Below are 26,276 nucleotides of genomic sequence, written 5' to 3' on the forward strand. Positions count from 1 at the left end.
ACCATGTTTCTTTGAATGTTTTTACTTTGGGGTTCTATTTCTAACAGAGATAATACTTAAAAAAAATAACATTCTCATTTCAAATCACCTCAACATCACACCAATTTACTTTCTCCTTCTTTGTTATATTCCTTTAATAAGAAATGGTCTTTTCCCTTACAAATTTCAGCCTTTTTGCTATATTCTCAATCCCATCTCTTCCCATCTCCTCTGGGAGTTTGTCTTTTCTAGGATTACCTCCTTTTTCCTCCTCAATTTTTCAACCTTTGCTTATTCAGTGACTCCTTCCCTTCTGTTTTCAAACATTCCCAGATCTGCCCTCATCCTTAAAATCCTTTACTTGATCCTGCCACACCTTCATTCTTTTACATCTCCTCCTTTTCAGAGTTCCATAAAAAGTCATTTGCATTAACTGCATCCATTCTGCCTCCACCATACATAGGAATAGTCACACCATTGATTTCCATATTCATTACAAGTATAGCTTTTTGCCACATATCATTCTATGTCTTTTATTAGCTCATTTCTCTTATACTTCTTTCTTCAGCTCATGATATCCAATCCCTTAACACCAAATGCTTTCTCAGCCTATTACCTCGATTCTTATTTCACTTTGAGTCCTTTCCCAATCTTGTCTTTATAGTTAACCAATTTAATTCCACCATCTTCTGCTATTCTGCATCAACTGCCTTAATCCCTTGGTCTTATATAACTCTGCTTATCCCTGGCCAAATCCAAATTCTAAATTGCTCCTACTATCTGTCTCTTGTAGTCTGTCTCATGTGCTAGAGAACACAACTAGTGGAAGTCTTAACTGAGTTAACTAGATATACTAAAAATTTCTATTATCTCAGTTAGGTTCTCACTGAAGCAAGGCAATCCATCTCCTCCTTAATTGATTCCTGACTTGCTCTTCACAGAAGCTATTCCAAACAATCTCTTCTCAAGCCTCCCACTCATAAAACTTCCCACCTACCCTCTCTGCGAAGGACATTGTCCCTTGAGAAAACTGAGTTCTGTCTTCTCTTTTCATCTCAAAACCCTTGGACATAATCTACCTCATCTACCTGAACTCATTCCTCACCTGGATCTATCCCAAGACTGTGTACTGAACTCTCTTCACTTTATTCTCTCTCTTTTCACCACCTCTCTAACTGAGCTGTAGCCCCACATTGTCAGCTTCATATTGGCCATTCCCAACTGAATATCTGATCGGCATCTCAAAATCATCAGGTCCAAAGCAGAACTCATTATCCACCCAACCCAAACACACATAAAAACTCTCCTTAGCATCATCTTCTACAGGAAGCCTTTCCTGATTTCCCCAAGAATTAGTGCCCTCTCTCACAGACTTCTTATATTAAACTACTTTGTGTTCATTTATATTTATTCTCTTTACAATTATTCTACATATCCTTATGTGAACTTGCTATAAATAACAAGGTAAACCTCAGTAGGGTGTAAGCTTTTCAAAGGCAGGGATCTTTCCATTTCTTGACTGTGTATGCCCAGCCTCTAACACAGTGCTTGGAACAAAAATTTAATCTACGTGTTAAGGGATCATCAATCCTCCTGGTTATGTCCTGGTGAGCAAAGCCCTTTTATCCCTACCAGGGCAATGTGACCTGTGAATGCATGGTCTGCTTACTGCTTCTGTCTCTACTTTCCTGCATTAGGCAAAGTAGATTGAGCATGGTTGTGACCTTCTGAACTTTTAATGGTCAGCAGAACTAGCCACTAAAATTTCAGCTTTAGTTTAGTCCATAAAAGGTTTAATGGAAGTCAGATGGTAAGAATCCAAATACAGGGCTGTACACTTGACCCAGTCAAGTGGTTCCTGAGCTGGAGATCCATCCAATGCTATGCCACACTTGGAAGAGAGAATGGAGTGACGATTCTGTAAAAAATGCTTTAAGTTTGATCATTCCTCCCTAGGGACTAAAGTAGCATAGAAGACTGTAGTGATGGAGAGATGTTTGTCTGACTTGTTATATATTCATAGTAAATATTTCTTCAGGGGAGAAAAAAGGGGATTGGTTATTACTGGGATCCTTCCTTGTACTCCCGTTTCAGTGACTGGATCCTAGAGGATGGACCTTGTAGCTATCTGACTGTTCGATTTCTAGTAATGTAGGATAATAGGCTTATGAAGGCCAGAAGTGAGCTCAAAGTCCAACTAGTCCAACTCTTTAATTTTTCAGATGAGGACACGGAGGCTCAGCGAAGTTAAGGGACTTGCCCAAGGTCATGGAAGTAGTAAGCATTACTGGCAGGATTTAAACCAGGCCCTCTGAATCCATGCCAGTGAGTGTTCTTTCTACTGTACCTTTGGGAGCATCGGAAGCATTAGATAATGATAGTAATGATGATAAAGACAGTCATTTCAGTGAGCCTTTGTAAGTGCTAGTGGTGATAGTAATCAGCATCATTATAAAATCATAGGATTCAGACTGGAAGAAACCTCAGAGGTCATTTGGTTATTTCATAGTCCAAAGAATTGGCTAGGGGCAAATATGCTCTTGATGATCTTATTTTAGATGACTGTGATCATGATATATGATTATTTGAATGAGTAACAAAAATCTGGGCCCTGAAGCAAAGAAAAGCTTATTGATCTTCCCATTTCTATTTGCCTACTCTACTCAGAGAAAAAAAGCATTTTTCTCTGCACACATCTATTGATTTGCTTAGGTAAACAAAATCTGAGTTTGTAAGAGCAGGATAACACATACATTTTTCTTTTGACTCATACAGTATGTCCTTTAACATTAATAGGCATAATAAAAGCCCTAGGGAAGACCTATGTGACAATTTTTTGCAATTAAGCGATGGAACCAGCAAAGCATAGCAGACAATGAGCCGTCTTTGAATTCAGCAAGATCAGAGCTAAAAGTTCTGTCTCTCCTTTGCCCTAACTGTGTGATCACAGGCAAAGCCATTTAATGTCTCAGTTCTCCAGACAATTCTCCAATCTACAAATGACAGCATTTATTATTGCCCTGTTGTAAAGTATTCCATACTGATAAAATCACAGGTTTCATTTAAAACAAATAAAACTCAAGGGTTAAATCACTAGATGGAGATTTTTATCTTTACCTAAACTACATATACAGGACAAAATTAGATCATACACATTTCCAACAGGACTTTCAAAATTGTGCTGGCATTTCAAAGTTTAATCTATAATGGGAAATGTTACTTTGTTTGGAAAGGAATGTTTTGGGGTTTTAGCACACACCAAATAGGTAACACACACACACACACACACACACACACACACACACACACACACACAAACTTATTTGAACGTAGAAAAGGTCTACATCAGATATGGCTCTTACATTGTTGGAAACTATTATCTCAAGAAAACATGGTTCTTATTTAAGGGCTACGAAGGTAACTAGAATCCTAGTTATGCATGTAAACCCATACATTTAGTTCTGTAGAACCGAATTTTAAGGTTGTTTGGACCAGTTGCTTCTAGTCTCTCTTCTCTCTAATTCTTCCTCCACACAGCTGTTAAACTTCTTCAAGCTCAGAAACTATTCTTGACTCCTTAATTGCTTCTTGGATCAAATCCTACCTTTCTCAGCTACTCCTTCACAATATGACTCTTGCCAACCTTTCCAGGCTTACTTCATAGCATTCTCCCTCATGTACTTTCTACAAAAGCCAAATTGGCCTAATGATCACTTCCTGAACCCGGCAGTTCAAGTCTATGGCGATGTCTTTGCACAGCCTGCCTCCCCAGCCTCTGTATCTCCACCTCTCGGAATTCCTGGCTTCATTCAAGGATCAACATGTATGTCACCTCCTATGGAAAGGCCTTCCTGATGACCACCGTTGTTATTGTTCTTTTTGTCCTAAGTAACTTGGGTCTGCTCAGCTAGGTTATAGCCTCTCCGTCGTATTTAAGCTTCATGAGAGCAAGAATTATTTCTTTGCTTTGCCTTTGTAATCTGGCTCCCAGCCTAGCACAGGGTCTTAGACATTAAGTATTTAATGGCAGTTAGATTGCATTGGCCAGGCCATCTTTACTGTAATTGGAGGAATTGGGACAATTGTGTGGTTCTCTCCTCTCTAGCATTTATGTGAGTAACATTTCCAATTTTTACTTTGATTTTCTGTTCAATCTAGTTGAAGGAACAGACCTTACTTTTAAGATTTTATATTTCTATTACCTTCAAATAGCAGAGTGGGCATTTTAATGTTTTTGAGATAACAGATAGCAAAGCTCCTTGAGGTTAACACTCTTTCTTATGTCTTTTGGCAGGGGCATCTCTTGCCTTGGCTGTGGTAGGGGTCTATTCCCAGCATTGCAAAGCAAGATTCCCTTCTCTGACCCAAAAGGGCACTGAGTCTTTGACAAGAAGAAAAAGAAGAAAGTTCAGAGAGACAGACAGAGAGACAGACAGACAGACAGAGGTTCCAGTGCCATAGCTCATAGCTGTAACTAACCAGCCCTAATAGAATTTGCCTCAGTATCAATATATGCAAACTACCATGCCCATTTCTTACCTTAAAGTCCTTCACTTGGGGGCAGCTGGGTGGCTCAGTGGATTGAGAGTCAGGCCTAGAGATGGGAGGTCCTAGGTTCAAATCTGGCCTGACTTCCCAGCTATGTGACCCTGGGCAAGTCACTTGATCCCCATTGCCTAGCCCTTACCGCTCTTCTGCCTTGGAACCAATACACAGTATTGACTCCAAGACAGAAGGTGAGGGTTTATTAAAAAAAAAAAAAGTTCTTCACTTGTACTCATAGACAAGTAACATGGCCACCCCAGAGACTTGGTGCTTCTCTCCATCATCAACCCTCAAATTCCAATAGGAATGAAGGCTGGATTCTCTGGGTGATGAACCATTCCCTCTCCAAATCTGACTCTGCTCTATTTCTCCTTGTCCCATTTGGACTGAAGCCCCTTGTATTACTGTTGTTGTTATTGTGGAGTCAGTCCTGACTCTGTTTTCTTTCTTTTTTATTTTGTATCCTCTTTATTCCTTGATTTCTTTTGAAATTTTTATTTAATTAGTCAATTTAGAACATTATTCCTTGGTTACAAGAATCATATTCTTTCCCTCCCCTTCTCTACCCATCCCATAACTGACATGCAATTCCACTGGGTATTACATGTGTCCCTGATCAGAACCTATTTCCATGTTGTTGGTGTTTGCACTAGGATAATCATTTAGGGTCCAAATCCCCAACCATATTGCCCTCGAACCGTGTTCAAGCAGTTGTTTTTCTTCAGTGTTTTTACTCCCGCACATCTTCCTCTGAATGTGGATAACATTCTTTCTCATAAATCCTTCAGAATTGTCCTGGATCATTGCATTGCCACTAATGGAGACTGACTCTGTTTTCTTGACAAAGGTACTTGGGGTGGTTTGCCATTTCCTTCTCCAGCTCATTTTACAGATGAGGGAAACAAGGCAGACACAGTTAAGTGACTGGCCCAGGTTCATAAGACTAGTATCTGAGGCTGAGTTTGAACTTAGAAAGATGAATCTTTCTGACTGTCCGCTTCACCACCTAACTGTACTGTACCTCACTTTTATCCCCTACCTAAGTAAAAAAAAAATCCTTCTTATGCCTCTGCCTCCAATTCCAGCTTTAGTGGAATTTAGCAGAATAGGAGGAGGAAAGGAGAGTCTAGCACTGGCCCAAGCTGATGGTAGGAAAGAAAGAACCTTTCTCATCCCATAAAACTCTGATCTCTCACAAGCTAAAAGCATCAGCACCCCCACTGTTTATTTACCTCCTAAGGATCTAACACATCCTTGAACAAAGCAGGTACTCAATAAATTGTTGTTGCTGTTGATGATGATGATAAACTAGAGTGTCTATTTCCTTGGGAATAATGAGTCTGCTAACCTTAGATATCTGGGACTCTGAAAGATAAGAGTAATTGATTATAAGACTTCCCTTGAATCATGTTTTCACTAGTAAGCTTACAGAATAATTAATGATTTACTTAAGGCTAAAAACAAGGCATTTTAAAATCTATCTTGGTTTATCGGCTATTTTAAATAAAATGAACCATTCATTCCTTTAGCCTTCATTACTTTGATATGAATAGTTTGCTAATTATTTCTTTAGCACAGAAGTTCTCCCAAGGTCCTTGACTGTTTTTTGTTTGTTTGTTTGTTTGTTTTGCTTTTTTGTAATGTTTTGAGACGTATAGTCTAATAATTGGTTTCCTTTGTCATTCTCTGTATTTTATTTTAGGCATTTTAAAACATAATTCTGAGAAAGAATCCATGGACTTCACCAGAATGCCAAAAAGGCTCCAAATATACAAAAAAGGGTTAAGAACCTCCACTTTAGGAGTATTTTAGGAGTATTGCAAGGTATTTTCAATATTATCAAAGCTTGAGAGTCACATTCATTTAGTGAAATTTCTCTTTGTGCTATCTTCATTGATATTAGGTTCACTATTGCAAAATAGCTTCCATACAAGAAGTCCAAATATGTAAGAAATTATACAGTGTTGTCTCCAAAAAAGAAGCAAAAGAGGTTAAGCCTCACAGACAGAAACAGTCTCTAATTCAGGGTTTTTCTTCATCTCCCCCCATAGTTCTCTTGTTTTTAGCTGCCATTCCTATCCTCCTTCCATACATAAATTGGGTGTCTTAAACTAGACAAGATCTAGAGAGACATTCTTTTCTCCTTTGAACCTAAGATACATGTGGGCTTGGTTCTTTATCTTCACCTGAATGATTGAGGCCCTCTTAGCATCAGGAAGGCCCCAGTTGGAAAAATTCTCTGATCCTCTTTTGGTGATGTATTACTGGGGGGGGGGGGGAAGGGAGGAGGGATTCACTTCATTTTCTTCCTTTAATTTATGTGCAGTATCACAAGTGCCAAAACTATATTTTCCTTAGTACTTTTTCTACAGAATCATAATACTGACATAAATTCGACCCCATTTTCTTCCCTTATTCCAATTTTTTTGTTGTTGTTCAGAAATCCTATGGAGTCAGGTCTGTTTTCTGATTGGACTGTATACTTTGAGGGTCCTTTTCACTCAAGTAGTACGAGTGTCCTTTTTATGACCAAATACAGAACTGAAACTTTTACTTTCTCAATCCCACCATTTACTACTCATTTCCATTAATGTTATCAGAAGAATTTTCTCTCCCTTACACCTGGAATTCTCTTCCTTCTGATCTTCCTCTTTTGGCTTCCTTTAAGTTGTAAATGAAGATATTGGGCAATGACAAATGCACCTGCAAAAAGCAAGGAGTTCAGAACTTTTAGGAATGCCAATCAAATGAGATGGGGAGACAGTTCCAATGGAACCTTGGGGAAAAGCAGTTAAGAAGCTTCAGCTGGCTGAAAGAGATTCCCTCTCTGGCTGTTTGACCAGAAGGTAGAAGACAGCCCTCTTCGTCTCCTCTCTAGCCTTCTACATAGACTATGAGCTACAGAGAAATTTGGTTTAGCCCAAAAGAGACTTGTCAGTAGTGCTGTGAATATCTACCCTTAGGGAAAGATAAATTTGTGTCCTGAACTGACTATATTTCAAATCTTCAATCAATAAGATAACCTAGAAATTAGGGAGACCCTAAATTCTCTCTTCCCTTCCCCTAACCTGTTATCCCTTCTCTACCAAAAAATAAAATTCCCTTTACTTAAAGGACTGGTTGTGGGAGTTAGTCATTAAGGGGAAAATCTACAACTTATCATATGTGAGAAGACCATTTCCCAGACAGTTGAAGGAAACAGGAAGTAGTATAGAGGAGGGACTCAAAACACAGTCTTTTCTCTGGCTTGCTTCCTGGTGCAACTTCTATAAAATCCCCACCACCATAATTCACAAAGGTTCAGTATCTACTACAGAGTTCAGCTAAAATCTCAACTTCTATAAGAAGTCTTTCCCAATCCCCTTAATGATGTCTTCCCCCTGTGATTATCACCAATTTATTTACCATTTTATTAATCACCATATTGTCACCAATTCCTCTGGACAGTTTGTTTCCTCAAAGTTGTTTTCATGATGACTCCCCCCACTAGACAATGCATTCCTTGGGAACAAGGACTATGTTTTGCCCTTCTCTGTATCCACGGTCCTTAGTATAGTGTCTGGCATATAGTAGGTATGTAATAATTGTTTGTTACTATGCCATCACTTTGAAAGCTCCTCTTTCCATCAGTATTTCCCTCTTCCCCATGAAGCCATATCTTCTCCTTGCCTTATTTCAATCTGTAAATCTTTTTGTAACTTCTTCATTTTCTATTGCTAAGTCTGGCTAGCAATGGAATGTTATCAGTCTACCATGCATTTTTGCTCAAGATAAAAATGTAATTATTCCTTTAGTACTAACACTGAAATAAGATTTCCACATCAAAAGAGATCCAGGTCATAGGACTTGGTCTTTGAAATATCTCCTATAGTTCCAGAATTATAGAACAGATTCTAGTGCTATAACCCCCTCTAATTCACCAATCACACAGTTCTCTAAACTAATCTAATAGTCATCAACTATCTGTTCAATTGTTGAACCCACATCAATCCCTAAGATAGCCAAGACTACTTTAATTAATTCATTTTATTGGCCTCCCTGAGAAAGGGTTGATTTCATATTGATTAACTTTGTGACTAAGAATCAAGGAAAGTTTACAAAGTATGTACTTGAAATAAAATTAAAACAAAGTAGAAGCTTATTATGATAATGGTGTCTGAGGGAATATCACCTTTTACATAGCTAGTACTAAGTGTCTGAATCTGGATTTAGACTTGGATCTTTCTGACTTTCATCCCAGAATGTAACCACTGAACACCTGGGTGCTTCATTATTTTCCAGAACAAGAGATTTTTTTTATTCTTAAATATCTAGACTGGAAGATAACATTGGATGTCTCTGGCAAAATATTGGGGGCAAGAAATAGAACAAGAAAATTAGATAAAGAAATGGGTTAGAAAAGAATAAACATAGCCATGCTGTTTGTGGTGGCAAAAAATTGGAAAATGAGGGGATGCCCTCCAATTAAGGAATGGCTGAACAAATTGTGGTATCTGTTGGTGTTGGAATACTATTGTGCTCAAAGGAATAATAAAGTGGAAGAACTCCATGGGAACTGGAATGACCTCAGAATGATAGGAGCAGAACCAGGAGAACATTGTACACAGAGACTGATGCACTGTGGTACAATCAAATGCAATGGACTTCTCTACTAGCAGCAATGCAATGATCCAGAACTAGTCAGAGGGACATATGAGAAAGAACGCTATCCACATCCAAAGGAAGAACTGTGGGAAAGGAAACACAGAAGAAAAACAATTGTTTGATTACATGGGTTGATGGGGCTATGACTGGGAAAGCAGACTCTAAAAGATCACCCTAGTGCAAATACTAATAATTTGGAAATAGGTCTTGATCAATGACACATCTTCGGATAAGGGAAGGGGATGAGGGGAGGGGAGGGAAAGAATATGAGTCTTATAACCATGGGAAAATATTCTAAATCATTTAATTAAATAAAATTTTCAAAAAAAAAAGGAGAATAGAAAGTAGAAAAGAATTAAAAGGCATGGAGTCAGTCAACCAACATTTTTTAAGTACCTAGTTTGTGCCAGATACTATGTTACATCCTGGAGATACAAAGAAAAAGAGCTCCTGCTCACAGGGAGCTCACAAATGAATTGGAGGAAACAAGATACAACAGATGTAAACAAACAGAGGATAAATGGGGGCTGAGGAGAAAGGTGCTTCTCATCAACAATTACTGATTGTTTTACCTTACCCTTACCTTCTTGTCTTAGAATCAATATTAGAATTTCAGTTCCAAGGTAGAATCTTAGAATCAAATTGTGTATTGGTTCCAAGGCAGAAGGACTAGACAATAGGGATTTAGTGACTTGCCCAGGGTCACACAGCTAGGAAGTGTCTGAGGTTACATTCGAATCCAAGACCTCCCCATCTGTCTGCTGAGCCACCTAGTTGTCCCTTAAAACTTCTGATTTTTCTTGTTCAGTCATTTCAGTTCTCTCTGACCCGTTGTGACCCCTTTGGAGTTTTCTTGGCAAAGTTACTAGAGTGGTTTGCCATTTCCTTCTCTAGCTCATTTGACAGATGAGGAAACTGAGGCAAACAAGGTTAAGTGACTTATTCACTATGATCCTCATCCCTGAAAATTCCTTCCTTAGAACATCACACACAAACACATACACACACACACACACCCTGATCAACAGTTTTCCCCCCATATTAGAGAGGACTGACTGGATGTTTCAGTTTTAGGCCTCCAGTCAGAAATTCCTGAATTCGAATCTAGTCACAGACACATAGCTGCATCACCCTGACCAAGAAACTTAACTACTGTTTGCTTCAGTTTCCTCAACTGTAAAATGGGTCTGATAATACATTGTTGTGACCATTAAATGAGATCATATTTGTAAAACACCTAGTTTTTAATAGGTCCTTCCTTTCTTCCTTCCTTCTTTCCTTCCATCCTTACTCACAGTTCTTCATGTATAGCCTACTATTTTTCTATAAGATGTGAAGAGTATTTAATCAGTTATTCTTGGACACCAAGATTGGCCATTGAATTTAATCTGAACCCACCTGCCTTTTAATAGTGCTTTTGTTTAAAATTTGTGGTTCCTTTCACATATTTTTTCACATATATTTGATATTTTCAGTTTTAAAGGTTTCTATTTTAGCCCAATTCATATGTTCAGATGTGTGGCTCGGTCAGTATTTTTGGTTTCATATACATTTACTTTTAGCTTTAAAATCTTATTAAACACAATCACATATTTAAATAGTTGCATGAGACAAATTTCCTCCTTTTCAGTCAAACATGATATCAGTTGCTTGGGATAAATCCAGATAGTGTTCCTACGACATTTTGCCTTAGGTGATTCAATAACTATGTGTATCTAGTTGATGTTTTAAGATTTTCCTGAATGTTTTTATTTCCTGGACTTGTATTGGGATATAATCTTCATATAGTATATACTGTGGAAGAAATAGCTAAAATATAACCTGACATTAAGCTGAGTGTTCTAAGAATTTCATAAAAGGTGAGGCTGGGTTCTTGATATTTTGTATTTTAAGAAAAAACAACTGTCATGGCACTGGAAAATTTTGGACTCCTGTCTTGTACCTTATGACCTCTATTAAGAAGGGGAAAGTCTTATGAAACCACGATAATGAAGAGAATCATCAGATTTTTTAAGTTAATTAATAGCCATGAGCATTATGAACATTGACTTTTATTTTTCACAAGTTAACATTCTTTTACTTGTGGAGAAGTTAATCTCTACTATTTGGAACTAAAAATTAACTCCAACAAACTACGTAAATGTAATTTTTGTCAACATTCGATTACAAAGCTAAAATTAAGAATTTTAAGAGAGAAAGATTTCTCCAAGGAAACTGTGTACTTTCTTACTCTGTCTAAATTAGGCTAATAAAACATAAATAGGGTACGGAAGGACCAGAATGCACTACATTTTCTGACATTAGGCCCTCTTTCATTGTGGTTAAATATTTACTCGGTGACTTGAAAACAATGCATTTTGTACCTTTCATATCCCTTTTTGTTGACAAAACCTTACTGTTGGAACATTTTGAAAGTGAGGGAAGACTTCAAGACTATTGCCAATGGGTTGGTGGGGATATGATTGGGGATGTAGACTCCAAATGATCACCCTAATATAAATATTAATAATATGGAAACCCAGTGGAATTGCGCATTGGCTACGGGATGGAGGTGGGAGGAGGAGAGAGAAAGAACATGAATCATGGAATCATGGGAAAATATTCTAAACTAATTAAATTTTTTAAGGCAAAAAATGACTATTGCCAACGGAGTAAATTTTCAGATTAAGAGTTTCTATTTTCTACATTTTATTCAAGATTTTGAAGAAAGAAGTGAAAGAACCTGATATGTTTACATGGAATCTCTAGTTAGGATAAAATAAGCTATTATGGGAACAATCCTAGATTTCAAAAATGAAAAGTAAAATGCAGATCGTTTTTTAAATTGTGAAAACAGATATATTTAACATTGCAAGCGTGAGTTCTCATGTTATTGAAAATGAGAATGTCAAGAAAACAGGTAATACCTTTTTTATTGTTCAGTCTTTTCAGTCATATCCAATTCTTCTGTTTGGAGTTTTCTTGGCAGAGGTAGCCAAGTAGTTCCTTCCGTATCCAGTTCATTTTATAGATGAGGAAACTGAGACCAACAGGGTTAAGTGACTGACCCCAGGTCACACAGCTAGTAAATGGCCCAGAGCTCTAACTGCCCTTAAAAGGCTATGAATGAAAATATGGAGGAATTGAGTTTTCAATCTCTCTTACATCATCCATTTCCCACTTTGTCACTATTTTCCCCCAAACCAGAAGATATCAGAAAAAGTCCAGTGGTGACAGCAGTGAGTATTTTCTGTGACTAGGACGCCCTAAGTGTGCAAGAAAACAAGTTCTTTCATTTCTGGACATGGAAGAAGTCTGTCAGGAGAGATGAATTCCTATTTTGAATTTCAGTGTGTTCAGCTTAAAACTGGGAGTGGGGGGGGGGATGGTAAATTTACCGAGGCAACAGAGCTCTATCCTCTGAGTCACCTAAAGGTCCAAACTTCTTAATGAAAGGAAAAAGCAAAGTTAATTTTGGAACCTAGGATACTGCCAGGAGAAAATAAGCCCGAGTGGGGCTCAGGGAGTCACAGGGCACCACAGAAAAGCATCCGCTGGGCTGGTACTACTGGGAAGCGCTAGGGGATGGGACGATGAAGAAAAGAAGTCAGTTCATAATGGGGGGGGGGGGGGTGAATTTAATTCAGTCTTGAGCAAGACACTTCCCGTCTCTGTCCCTCACATTCCTCATCTGTAAACAGGAGAGGGTTGGTGTAGACGGTCCTTCATGCGCCCTCCAGCTTTGGCCAAGTATAATTCGATGGTCCCGGTCCAGCGTTACATATTGGTTATCAGCCCCCGCATTAACATCAATAGTATGCAATTTTCAGTGAGATCTGCAAGGATTACAACCCGGGGCTTGATTTACTGTTCCGTTGCCTGTCTAGACTCAATCGAGTGATGAAAATATTTATAATTCAGTCTAAATTTGACAGCGTGTCACAAACTTATGCGGTCCTCTCTCCCTCGGAGAGCTGGTCGTTAAACATTTACCAGCATCCTCCTCCAGCCAACTGTTTCTGGGGACCGCACACAGGGATGCAATAGAGCGTGATACGCACGTGTTAACTGCGACCGAGGTGCATAATAATTAGATGTGATTTCTAGGTATCCTGAAGAGCACGCAGAGGATGGAAACCGGACGGGGGAGAAGAGGAGAGGGAGGGGACCGGAGGGGAGGCGGCTCCCAGCAGGGGGGCGGGGGGGCGGGGAGGAGGCGGTGTCTCCCAAGATGGCGGTTGATGCCGCTGCAGCGCGAGAGAGATTGCTGCTAAGGGAGTGAGTGGGCGGCAGCGTGAGCGCGCGCCCCAGCGAGCACGCGCCAGAGCGGAGAGCCGAAGGTAACGGTTTAGAGAGAGGGGCAGGTGACAGTGTCGAGGCTGAGCTCGCGGCCAGTAAGGGTGGGAAGGGTGACGTAGTGGCGGCCGCGCGGAGCGCGAGCATGAGCACGAGCGCGAATCGCGAGCTTCTCCTCCCCCCCCCTCTCCATTACCCCCTTCTCGCCCGGTATCTAGAGCGAGCTTGGGGAGGAATGGAGAGGCATAGAAGGGAGGGGGTGAGGTGACAGCGCCATCTGTCGGAGACTGAGTCTAACCCTCGGATTCCGTTCTCCTTCCCCCCACCCCCTCCTCATTCCCTCTCTGTCTTACCACTGAGGGGATGGCACTTGTCTAAATAAACGGTTCCTTTTTCCAAACAGAAAGTCTTGTGTTTTTCGAGTACTTCCCTCCCCTCTCCCCTCTCCCTCACCCTCACCCCAAGGATCTTATCCCCTCCCCGCTTTGGTTTTAATTTAGCCCAACTCAAGTTCTTATTAGTCTGGTCAGCTAGGGGCAAGACATCATTTTAAATGTCGAGGGTACAAACACACAAAAATGAAAAATCGTTTCTGCCTTAGCTGTCTCAGTCTCAGTTGATCCATCTATGAAAATAGGGTGATAAGGCTCAATTGAGAGAAACTATATAAAACACTTTGCCAGCATCAGTATTATTCCATAAAGAATATCTTTTTACTGGCAATATGCATTTAATTGTTTGCCCTATGCTAGTATCACAAATATTTAAACCTGATATTATACATTCCGATATAGAACCCTTTGTTTTGGGAGGAAAAAAGTTAGCTCAAAGACTATGAGTTCATTAAATGTTATTTAATAATGACAATAGTCTAGGAAATTTACTTGTAAGTGAAAAGGATCATTTTACAGTGTTGGGGAACAAATAGAAATAAAGGTTTGTAGTTATAAATGTTCTAGCAGTCAATGGCAATATGGAATATGCTTCCGTTTAGCAATAGCATAGGTTATTATTTTGAAAGTATTAGTATTAAATGTTTTAGTTATATATTTTAATTTCGCCATTTCCTGTCCTTCTTCCTCTACCAATCTGTATTTTTATTGTTGGCTTCAAGAATACTAATTAATAGGGGCAGCTAGATGGCTCTGTGGATTGAGATCCGGTCCTAAAGATGGGAGGTCTTGTGCTCAAATGTAGCCTCCGATAATTCCTTACTCTAGGATCCTGGCCAAGTCACATATCCCATGTTGCCTTGTTATTATCACTCCTGCCTTGGAATTAATTGATTCCAAGATGAAAGGTAAGGACTTTTCTTAAAAAGAAGAATCCTAGTTATTAGGGATTATCATTATCATTATTATTAGGGCAACAAAATGGCACAATGGATAAAACTCCAGCTCTAGAGTCATGAAGACCTGAATTCAAAAGTGGCTTCAAATACTTACTAGCTGTGTGACCCAAGGCAAGACCTTTAATCTTTTTTTTTTCCTTTTTTCCTTTTCATATTCTTTTTTAAAAATTTATTTATTAAATTTAGAACATTATTCCTTGGTTACAAGAATCGAATTATTTCCCTTCTGCCCCTCCCCCATCCCTTCCCACAATTCCACTGGGTATCACATATGTCCTTGATCAGAACCTATTTTCATGTTGTTGATGTTTGCACTAGTTTGACCATTTAGAGTCTACATCCCCAGCCATATCCCCTTGACCCATGTATTCAAGCAGTTGTTTTTCTTCCGTGTTTTTACTCCCACAGTTTCCCCTCTGAATGTGGATAATATTCTTTCTCTTAGATCCCTCTGGGTTGTTCAGGATCACTGCATTGCCACTAATGGAGAAGTCCATTATGTTCTCTTGTACCACAGTGTATTAGTCTCTGTGTACAATGTTTTCCTGGCTCTGCTCCTTTCACTCTGCATCACTTCCTGGAGGTCGTTCCAGTCTCCATGGAATTCCTCCAGCTTATTATTCCTTTGAGCACAATAGTATTCCATCACCAACATATACCACAATTTGTCCAGCCATTCCCCAATTGAAGGGCAGTCACACATTTTCCAATTTTTTGCCACCACAAAGAGAACAGCTATGAATATTCTTGTACAAGTCTTTTTCCTTATTATCTCTTTGGGGTACAGACCCAGCAGTGCTACGGCAGACAGTCTTTTATTGCCCTTTGGGCATAGTTCCAAATTGCCCTCCAGAATGGTTGGATCAATTCACAACTCCACCAGCAATGCATTAATGTCCCTACTTTGCCACATCCCCTCCAGCATTCATTACTTTCCATAACTGTCATGTTAGCCAATCTGCTAGGTGTGAGGTGATACCTCAGAGTTGTTTTGATTTGCATCTCTCTGATTATAAGAGATTTAGAACACTTCTTCATGTGCTTATTAATAGTTTTGATTTCTTTAACTGAAAATTGCCTATTCATGTCCCTTGCCTATTTATCAATTGGAAAACGGCTTGATTTTTTGTACAATTGATTTAGCTCTTTATAAATTTGAGTAATTAGACCTTTGTCAGAGGTTTTTGTTATGAAGATTGTTGCTTCCCTTCTAATTTTGGTTGCATTGGTTTTGTTTGTACAAAACCTTTTTTATTGATGTAGTCAAAATTATTGATTTTACATTTTGTGATTTTTTTCTAGCTCTTGCTTGGATTTAAAGTCTTGCCTTTCCCAAAGATCTGACATGTATATTATTCTGTTCACCTAATTTGCTTATAGTTTCCTTCTTTATATTCAGGTCATTCACTCATTCTGAATTTATCTTGGTGTAGGGTGAAGATGTTGATCCAAACCTGTCTTCCAATTTTCCCAGCAGGTTTTATCAAAAAGTGGTTTTGGTCCCCAAAGCTGGGATCTTTGGGCTTATCATATACTGTCTTGCTCAGGTCACTCAAGTGGACCAAGTCTATTCCAGTGGTCCTCTTTTCTGTCTCTTAGCCAGAACCAAATTGTTTTGATGATCAGTGCTTTATAGTATAGTTTGAGATCTGGGACTGAAAGGCCACCTTCCTTTGTATTTTTTTTTTCATGATTTCCCTGGATATCCTCGATCTTTTGTTCTTCCAAATGAACTTTGTTATAGCTTTTTCTAATTCAGTAAAAAAAGTTTTTTGGTAGTTCAATGGGTATAGCACTAAATAAGTAAATTAATTTGGGTAGGATTGTCATTTTATTATGTTAGCTCATCCTACCCATGAGCAATTAATGTTTTTCTGATTGTTTAGATCTAGTTTTAATTGTGTGGAGAGTGTTTTGTAGTTGTGGTCATATAGTTGCTGTGTTTGTCTCAGCAGATAGATTCCCAAGTATTTTATTTTGTCTAAGGTGATTTTGAATGGGATTTCTCTTTCTAGTTTTTGCTGCTGAGATGTTTTGGAGATATATAGAAATGCTGATGACTTAGGTGGGTTTATTTTGTATCTGCAACTTTGCTAAAGTTGTTGATTATTTCAACTAGCTTTTTGGCTGAATCTCTAGGATTCTTTAAGTAGACCATCATATCATGCGCAAAGAGTGATAATTTGGTCTCCTCCTTGCCTATTTTAATACCTTCAATTTCTTTTTCTTCTCGAATTGCTACTGCTAGTGTTTCTAGTACAGTGTTAAAGAATAGTTGTGATAATGGGCATCCTTGTTTTACTCCTGATCTTATTGGGAAGGCTTCTAGTTTATCCCCATTGCAAATTGCTCTGCACTCTGCATTTCTTCTCTGTTTCCCCACTGCCTGTGTTGGACACTCTGAGCCTGGCACAACTTTGCCCACAAGGTACTCCTTCCAGACCAGTACCTTTGCCAGCCCAGAGGTTCCATATGCCACTGCAGGCTTAGCACTCTAGGTGGGGGAGGGGCCTGGTACCTTCCTTCTTCCTTCCCCTTAAACCCAAGTGTTCTCGGATTCCAGCTTTTGGGGGGGGGGGGAATACCTTTTAAGTTGAGTCAGCAGGAGAGTTCCTTGGCTCTGTCTTATTGTTAGGCTTGATTTTTAGTCCCCTAGGAGCATTTAGTTTGTAATGGGTAAGGAAGGGTATTCAGAGGTCTGAACTTTCACTGCCTCTATGCTGCCATCTTGACTCTGCCTCCAAAAGAGGCCTTCTTGAGACCTATTTCTTTATTTGTAAAATGGTAAAAGTAATTTCTGTATAAGGCATAGCTGTCAAACTCACCTCTCAGGCAGCAAAACTCCTGACCCCAATAAGATTAAAATATAGTGGAGAAATGTTTAATGACTCCATCTTGACTCTGCCTCCCCTTTAATCTCTTTTTGCATCCGTTTCCTAATCATATGGATAATACTAACACCTACCTTTCTTTAAAATCCAGCAGCTGTTGTAAGGATCAAATGATATAATAATTGCAAAGCATGAAGAACAGTGTCTGCCACATAGTAAGCACGGTATAAATGTTAGCTGTTAGCTATTAATATTGATTATTATTGAAATTTCTTAATATCAACTGTTATTGATACTAGCTATCATTGAAGTATAGCTATTGCATTTTGTAAATTGCATTTGTTAATCACATTTATATAGTATTTTCCAGGACTACAAAACACTTTTCTCATTAATTTTATTTGACAGATTAAAAAACTGAGGCACAGGGGGCAGCTGGTTAGCTCAGTGGATTGAGAGTCGGGCCTAGAGATGGGAGGTCCCAGGTTCCAATCTGGCCTCAGACACTTTTCAGCTGTGTGACCCCCATTGCCTAGCCCTGACCACTCTTCTGCCTTGGAACCAGTACACAGTATTGACTCCAAGACAGAAGGTAAGGGTTTATTATATATATATATTAAAAAAAAATATATATATATATATATATATATATATATAAGCTGAGGCACAGAGTAGTGAAATGAATTGCCTGTGATAATTTGTGTTTGCCCTGTGACTTTTTTACTCTGGCTGGATTAAAAAAAATAGTACCAAATAATGAAGGTCCCCTTTCACAAAGAGTTAGCCTGACAAACAAAATTGTTATAAAAAATCTTCATTCTCATTAAGGGGGAGAGGAGAAAGTTTGGAAATTTTTCTTTTTCTTGCCTAAGTAAATTTTCTGGCTTAATCAGCTACTCTTAATTAAATACTATTTAATGAACTGAGGTAGAGGCATTGAATTTACTGAAACTCTTTACCAAAAAAGAGAGCAGTTACTCATATATTTATAATAACTCAGTCTCCAAGATTTAAATAAATATTAAAGTGATTGGCTATATAATGTATTATCAATGCAACCAATGATAACACAAATACATAAATTATTTACAGTGTTTTAACTGTGAGAAAGATCAGCCAGAATCATCTTGAACTTTTCCCCTGTTTTTCTTCATTTGTAAAACAGTCCATCAATTCATTAAGCTCTCCAAATTCCAGCAAAGTCTCCCCCAAATTCTCTTGTTTCTTCTTAAGGTATGAGTTAAATAGTTCTTAGTTTTCTTTATTCTTTTTCTCTTTATCTTCTTTCAGTTTTTTTTCAAAGTATCACTGTTGATAATCTCATCTGAATAACAATTAAACTCATTCTCTTTATTTTGTGGTTATTCAGTCCTTTTTTCTTTCTGACTCTTCATGATTCCATTTGGGGTTTTCTTGACAGACACCAAAGTGGTTTGCCTTCTTTTTCTCAGGTTCCTTATACAAATCTCTTAAAATACAATAGTAAAAGGGGGTGCCTAGGTGGCTTGGTGGATTCAGAGCCAGGCCTGGAGACAGGAGGTCCTGGGTTCAAATGTGATCTCAGACACTGCCTAGCTATGTGGTTCTGGGCAAGTCACTTGAGCCCAATTACCAACCCGTCCTTACTACTCTTCTGCCTTGGAATCACTTCACAGTATGGACGCTAAAATGGAAAGTAAGGGTTTAAAAATACAGTAATACACTTTAAGTATATCATGTACCATATAAATATACGATAAATAATAATCCAATTTAAAATACAGTCATGATGTCTGTGGTCACTGTGGGAGACAATGGTTTGAAGTTCAGAATTGGTATTGCAGAAATATAAGTGAAAGTATCTTTAGCCGCCATTGCAGAGCGTAGTGCTAACCATCGAGGGGAGGAAGGAGAGGCCCTTTTACAAGAGGGCCCTTAAGCTGACTCTTCAGGGGATTCAGGGATGGCAAGGAGGCAGGGGAATGGGACAGCTTGTGCAAAGGCGAGGCAGTGGATAATAGATTGTATGTAAAGGAAACGGGGGTAGCTGGGGGCATAGTGATTAGAGCACATGGCCTTGAATCAGGAACTTATTTTCCTGAGTTCAAGTCTGGTCTCAGATACTTAGCTGTGTTACCCTGGTTGAATCACTTAACCCTGTTTGCCTCAGTTTTCTCAACCGTAAAATGGGCAGGACAAGAAAATGGCAGTCCACTCCAATGTCTTTGCCAAGAAAACCCCAGATGGGATAGCAGAGAGTCAGAGACAACTGAAACTGAACAAGAACAACAAATGGGAAACGAACAAGTAGGTCTTGAAGACAGGAAAGGACCTCAATAAATGGATTTTTCTGGGAGAGGGAATTTATTCTGGTTCCCATGGTGTATGATCAGTACTGTAGACAGATTCATATCCCCAGCTGACTAGACAGAGTGCTTTATCAGGAACTATGAAGACAGAACTCTACATACAAGTAGGAAAACCTTGAATCTTCTCATGTCTGGAAAGGATTCATATCCATAAGAGCAAGAGAAGGATATAGCTAAGTAGGAGAGGAATCTGGGAAAGAAATTTGGAGTTAGGAGGGGATAAGCAAGGAAGGGAGGGACGGAGGGAGGGAGGGAGGGAGGGCAAAAAAAAGAGAACATAAATAGACTCATACATATACAAAGGAACTAAAACTTTAAAAATATAGATAACTATATATACTTTTAAATTTTGTGTGCTTATAGATGATAGATAGGCAGACAGACAGACAGACAGATAGATAGATAGATAGGCAGACAGATAGGTAGATAGGTAGATAGATAGATAGATGGATGGATTGGTAGATAGATAGATAGATAGATAGATAGATGATTGATAGATAGATAGATAGATAGATAGATAGATAGATAGATGATTGATAGATAGATAGATAGATAGATAGATAGATAGACAGATAGGTAGACAGACAGATAGATAGATAGATAGATAGATAGATAGATAGATAGATAGATAGATAGGCAGACAGGTAGACAGACAGACAGACAGACAGACAGATAGATAGATAGATAGATAGATAGATAGATAGATAGATAGATAGATAGATAGATAGATAGATAGATAGGCAGACAGATAGGTAGACAGACAGATAGACAGACAGATAGATAGATAGATAGATAGATAGATAGATAGATAGATAGATAGATAGATAGATAGATAGATAAACAGACCTTCAAACATACCATAGAACTGTGCTCCATCAAAAGAACTGCAGGGGAAATTTTCCAAATTGTTTGTTGCATAAAAGAAATGACTGTAAAATAATGAGAATGGTGCTACAAGCTACCTACATAACTATTCATGGTATAAACAATTGAAGAAATTTAAAATAAAGAAATTTTCAGGATTTATATCTACCATTTTCTCAGAATTCTGAATTGCTCTCATGTGTGTCAGACATATTCAACTATCTTCAGCTGAAGTGTAAACAAAGTACAAAAACATAATCTTCAGTACCAAATAAGACTAAATTATTTTTACCTCAGGTGTCTCTTCAGACCGGTTCTTCTCATTCTTTACCTCTTTAAAATGAAAGGAAAGAAGTCTGTTTTGCAGTTTCCTGAAAGGATAATTCTGGGTCATATATTACATGGCTTGACTAATAAAAACCATTTTCCTTTTCTCTATCCCCACTTATTTGAAATTAAGATTTCACTGAGATAGATCCTCATCTATAATTGTTACCATAGTTTCCAGAATAAATTTCCAACATTTCTTTTTGGTTTGGAGCCACAATGTAGAAAATGGCGGAAAAGCATTTCACTTTGTCTTAGTTGCCCCCTAATCAACTCCTATGGGACCCTTCTCCCGTTTGGTGAGTTCTTCACAGAACTTCCATTTGGAGGAAGAGTAGATCAGCCATCCTAAAAAGTTTAAGCTCTTTGAGGGCAGGGACTGCCCTTTGCTTGTATTTTATTCTATCCCTAGTCTTTAGCACATTTTACAAAATAAACAATAAAGCCTCTTGATGAACTAGGACTGTCTTACATCTTTTTGGTTTACAAGTTCTGTGAAAAGGTTTAAACTTGCTTTCAGCTCACAATGAAGGAGTTATTACCTAAGGCTGGGATACGCTGGAGCCAATTGTTATATTTCCAGTGTGAGCATTTATACCTTGGAAACCAACACATGTTATAAATCATGACTTAATTTATTGTTTTGTTAATTGTCTGGACTTTTAAAAAGTGATGGAGGAGATGCCAATCATGCAGATTAAATCTAAAACGGTGTCCTTCATGGGCTTTTTTCCAGAGTCACTTGTTAAAACATTTACCAGGATAGCCCTGCTAAGAGGATCAGCACTGATTGCTGTAAGGTTAGCAAATGTCAGTGCTCTAAAAGAGAAATTATATTTATTCTGTGAGGTTAGGATAGAGATTATAGAAATTTAGTAAAATGAGATAAAAATGAAATAATCTTTGGGCCTTGTGATAATAGAGAGCCAAGTCACTGAAGTTTATTGAGTGGAGGAGTGGCATGGCTAGATTTACACATTAGGAAAATTATTTGGCATCTATGTGAAAGATGGATTAGAAAGGGAGTGACTGAGACAGGGAGACCAAATAGGAAACTTATTTTGACTTAGGAACTTCCTAAAAGCCAGAATCTTCTGAAGAGAGAAGGAATGGTATCATGAAATGGTATGAATTCTCTGTCATCTGGAGTATTTGAGAAGAGGACAGATTTGTCAGCAGTGTTGTAGAATAAATTCAAGTATGGGAATTGGACTCCATTCAATTCAAATCAATTCATTAAGTGCCTTTGTGACTTAGTGGAAAGAATATTACAAATTAGTTTTGGAATCAGAATATCTAAGTCAAGTTCCAGACTTGGAATTTACTAGTTTTATAATATTAGGCAGGTTTTTTTTTTCTCCATTTCCTTATTTCATCATTTCAGCTACCAAACACAAAGGGCTATTGTGAGGAAATCACTTTGTAATCCAAGTACTCTATATTGCTTCCAACTCTTCCATTTAACCTCTTCCAGGCTTCAGTTTCCCTCAAATGAAGAAGATAGATCAGTGATCTCCAGATGTCTCAAAAAATTCTTATCACAACTCATATGTAGATATTTACTTGTCTATAAATAATTGAAAAATACTTCTGTTAGAAGCAGTTATTTGGTGCAGTGAATGGAGCAATGAGCCTGGAGTTAGGAAAACCCGAGTTCAAATTCATCCTCATATACTTCCTAGATGTTTGACCCTGTTTGACTTAACCTCTGTCTGCCTCAGTAAAATATAAAATAGGGATAATAATAATAGCACCTATCTTATTATAGAATTCTTTTGAGGATTCATTGAAATAACATGTGTAAAGTACTTAGCTTAGTACCTGGCACATGATAGGTGATTAATAAATGCTTATTCCCCTCCGTTTCCCCATTGTACTAATCTCACATCAATCAATGCTGATACTCTCAGCAGGGCTTTCCTGTTAAATGTGTTAACTGACTGGGAAAAAGCACATGTGGGAAAAAACACACTTTTATGATCAATAAACTTCAGCGGTTCCTATTGACTCTAGGACAAAATATTATTTCATTTTATCTCACTTTTTAAGTTTCTATTTTTGTATTTGTTTTAGAATGTACATAATTATTAGTACAGTAGGGGAATGGAAGGAAACAAGCATTTATTAATCACCTTTCATGTGCCAGGGACTATGCTAAGCACTTTACAAATATTATCTCCCTAGAGGGAGGGAAGGAGGGAAAGAGGGAAGGAAGGAAGGAAGGAAGGAAGGAAGGAAGGAAGGAAGGAAGGAAGGAAGGAAGGAAGGAAGGAAGGAAGGAAGGAAGGAAGGAAGGAAGGAAGGAAGGAAGGAAGGAAGGAAGGAAGGAAGGAAGGAAGGAAATGTAATAAAATCTGTAATGCATCTTGCAAACATATTGGCTGTTGCTTGATCTCTAGTGTACCTCAACAGATGGGTGGAGCTCCCAGCTTTAGTGTCCAAATCTCAGAATTGGTGTCAGCAGGTGGGTATGTTTAGGCAGGGTTCAGGCAGAGTAAAGAGCTGCCTGCCTAGAATATGGGGAGTTTGGATGATTATGGAAGGTGTGACTGGTGCTGTTGCACTGTTGGGTCCTGGTGCTGCTACTGAGGCAGGACCTAAGAAAAGGTGTTGGAAATTGAGGGCTTTGGAGACAGCTGCTGAGGCTTATTCCATCCTCCAGGGTCTAAGCCCAAAGTCTCAGGCTATCTAGGATCTCCTCTCTCAGCCACCCCACAGGCCTTGAGGGCACTGGGTTCCAGAGTAAGATCTAGGCCACAGTCAATTCTACAATCAGTAGTTGGCTTTGGAGGCCTGTTGGGCTGGGCTCTGACTGGCTCACAGGCCAGCGTTACTGGGATTCTGAAAAGCTTGGAGAGGCTGATAGAAGTGAAGGCCTGAGTCGAAGGGGAGTACCGATTAGAAAATATGTAAAGGGAGAAGGTCTAAAGTAAGGCTGGACAGGTAATAGTGTGTCAGACTTTAGGGGCCTTGGATATCAGGCCTCCATCTGACATTTAGACTCTATTTTGTGGCAGGAGGGAACCACTGGAGGATTTGGGGCAGCAAGGATTAAATGAGCAAATCTTTACACGAGGAAGATAGAGTAGCATGATGGAAAAAGAGGAAGAAAGGAGGATGGAAGTAAGAAAGGAAATGAAAGGGATTACCAGAGTAGTCCAGGTAACCAAGTGGTAGCTACGGCAATAGGACCTATACTGTGGTGATCAGTAATCTGTTGGTTCTGTCCACCAAGCGCATGGTGAAGAGAAGCTATTTAGTCAGCCAGGGCTGTTTTCCTGCCGAGCAGGTCTCTGGTGAAAGACTATTTGCATTTGAGCTTTTCTGTTTTACGTTAATTAGACAGAAGATGGCTATGACCGTGTGGGCGTTAAAAGTTAGGAAAGTGAGCCACCAAAACGTCTGCGAGATGAAGTCCGTGCCATGATTTGCCTGGATCCAGATAGTGAAGAGGAAACGTGCCTGCTCTGATCCAGCAATATCAAAGACCTAGACTCTTCCATCCATCCATCCATCTACCATAATACAGTTAGAAGACAACTTGGTAGGGCTACCACTCGAAACTACATTAAATCTGGGCCTGTTCTCCCCAGGGACCAAGATGGCAGAGAAGAACGTACATCCATGGCTCTGGAGAGAAACGTTTGTACTTCTCTTCTTGTGATAGCTTGGCTCCTAGTAATTTGGCTCCCACATTTTGGTCTCTTCTGGACTTTTGAAGCCTACAAAGTCATAACCATCCTTACTCTCCTCCTAAAGAATAAATAAATAAACATGGAGAGAGGAGGTCCTGGGTTCAACTGGCCTCCAATACTTCCATCTGTATGGGCAAGTCACTTAACCCCCCACTTGCCTAGCTTCTACCTTGGAACTGATACTATCAGACAGAAGGTAAGAGTTAAAAAAAAAAAGAATAAATGAGCACAGACAAAGCGTCCTTATTTAGGGGGCATCGGTAGGTCTTAAGTGGGGAATTATTTTATTTTCATGTTTTCGTTATTCCAAACGAAGTATCATGACTTTTTAAAAGTGAAATTTTTTTTCAAGGATCAATCATTTCTTTTTCTCTCTCTAACCTCCCCCATGAACACCCCTCCCAAAAAAACCTTTTAAACAAGTATGCATAGTCAAGCAAAACAAAGACCCATTTCAGCTATGTCTAAAAACTGTCTCATATTGCCTATTTAGTTCATCGGCCCTCTGTCAGGAGGCGTCAATTCTTCTGGAATTGTGGTTGGTTGGTGTGGATCAGAGTTAAGTTCTGATAGCCAGTAAATATTAATTAAACACCCCTTATGTGCCAGACACCGCTAAGCAGGTAGTCCCTGTCTTCAAAGAGTTCATGATTTAATAAGTAAAGGCAACACAGAAAAGAATGCTGAAAAGTGAAGGGATAGCGACGTGGAGAAGGGTACCATTGGGGAGATGATGAAATGGCTACACTGGGTCCACTCCTTAAAGAGAAGATTTGAGAAGAGCTCTTCAATGCTCATCTTCTACCCTCTCCATTCATAGTGAGGGAAGGGTGCCAGAGTCAGGAAGTACTGAGGAGGAACGAGTCTCAGAGTTCATTTATTTTGCAGTAAAATGAGTTACTGGATAGAATGGACAGCTGGGAAGGAAATGATTAGAGTACAATAGTATTCCATTATATCCATATGTCATAACCTATTCAGCTATTACGCAAATGGAGAATATCCCTTTATTTTTTTATTTATTTTTTTTTTTACCAGTACAAAAAAAATTTTTTTCTGCAGATAAGGACTTGTCCTCTTTCTTACAAACATTTTGGGGCATAGGCCTGATAGTAGTATTTCTGGTCAAAGGGTATACATAATTTGGTAACTTTTTATATAATGTCTGGACCAATTCATAATTCCACCCACAGTGCATCAATGTGCCTGGTTTCCTTCAACCTCTCCACTTTTCTTTTTCCCTTTTCTTGGCCAACTTTATTCATCTGATGGGTGTGAAATATAAACTTAGAATTGCTTTAATTTTCTTTTTTTTTCCCATTAGTGATTTTAGTGTTTTTTTTCTTATGGCTATAGATAACTTGGATTACTTCCCCTAAAAACTACCTGTTTGTATTTTTGAACTCCTAATTGGGCA

General features: G+C 38.8%; 2 protein-coding genes across 2 annotated transcripts in view; one reads left to right on the forward strand and one right to left on the reverse strand.

Annotated features, from left to right (window-relative positions):
• Positions 1 to 12,767: 12,767 nt before the first annotated feature.
• On the reverse strand, positions 12,768 to 13,681 carry LOC130455945 (uncharacterized). The gene is made up of 2 exons (XM_056808475.1): positions 13,209 to 13,681; positions 12,768 to 12,983 (listed from the first exon to the last, which is right to left on the reverse strand). The coding sequence occupies exons 1-2, from the start codon at positions 13,588 to 13,590 to the stop codon at positions 12,925 to 12,927; spliced, it is 441 nt and encodes a 146-aa protein (XP_056664453.1). The 5' UTR covers positions 13,591 to 13,681; the 3' UTR covers positions 12,768 to 12,924.
• The window catches only part of CA5B (carbonic anhydrase 5B), a 72,089-nt gene continuing 59,163 nt past the window's right edge, over positions 13,351 to 26,276 (forward strand). The window contains exon 1 of the mRNA XM_007500870.3: positions 13,351 to 13,487. The gene's annotated coding sequence lies outside the window, so the exon portion shown is untranslated. The remainder of the gene's footprint in view (positions 13,488 to 26,276) is intronic.

Source organism: Monodelphis domestica, chromosome 8 (assembly GCF_027887165.1).
Source record: "Monodelphis domestica isolate mMonDom1 chromosome 8, mMonDom1.pri, whole genome shotgun sequence".
In the NCBI taxonomy this organism is placed as follows: Eukaryota; Metazoa; Chordata; class Mammalia; order Didelphimorphia; family Didelphidae; genus Monodelphis; species Monodelphis domestica.

Excerpts from the sequence above, each read along its gene's own strand:
- LOC130455945 (XM_056808475.1), bottom strand. The coding sequence starts at position 13,590 with ATGCTCGCGCTCCGCGCGGCCGCCACTACGTCACCCTTCCCACCCTTA. Across the intron at positions 12,984-13,208 it reads ACCTCGGTCGCAGTTAACAC|ATCTCACTGAAAATTGCATA; the intron begins GTGCGTATCACG and ends TAATCCTTGCAG.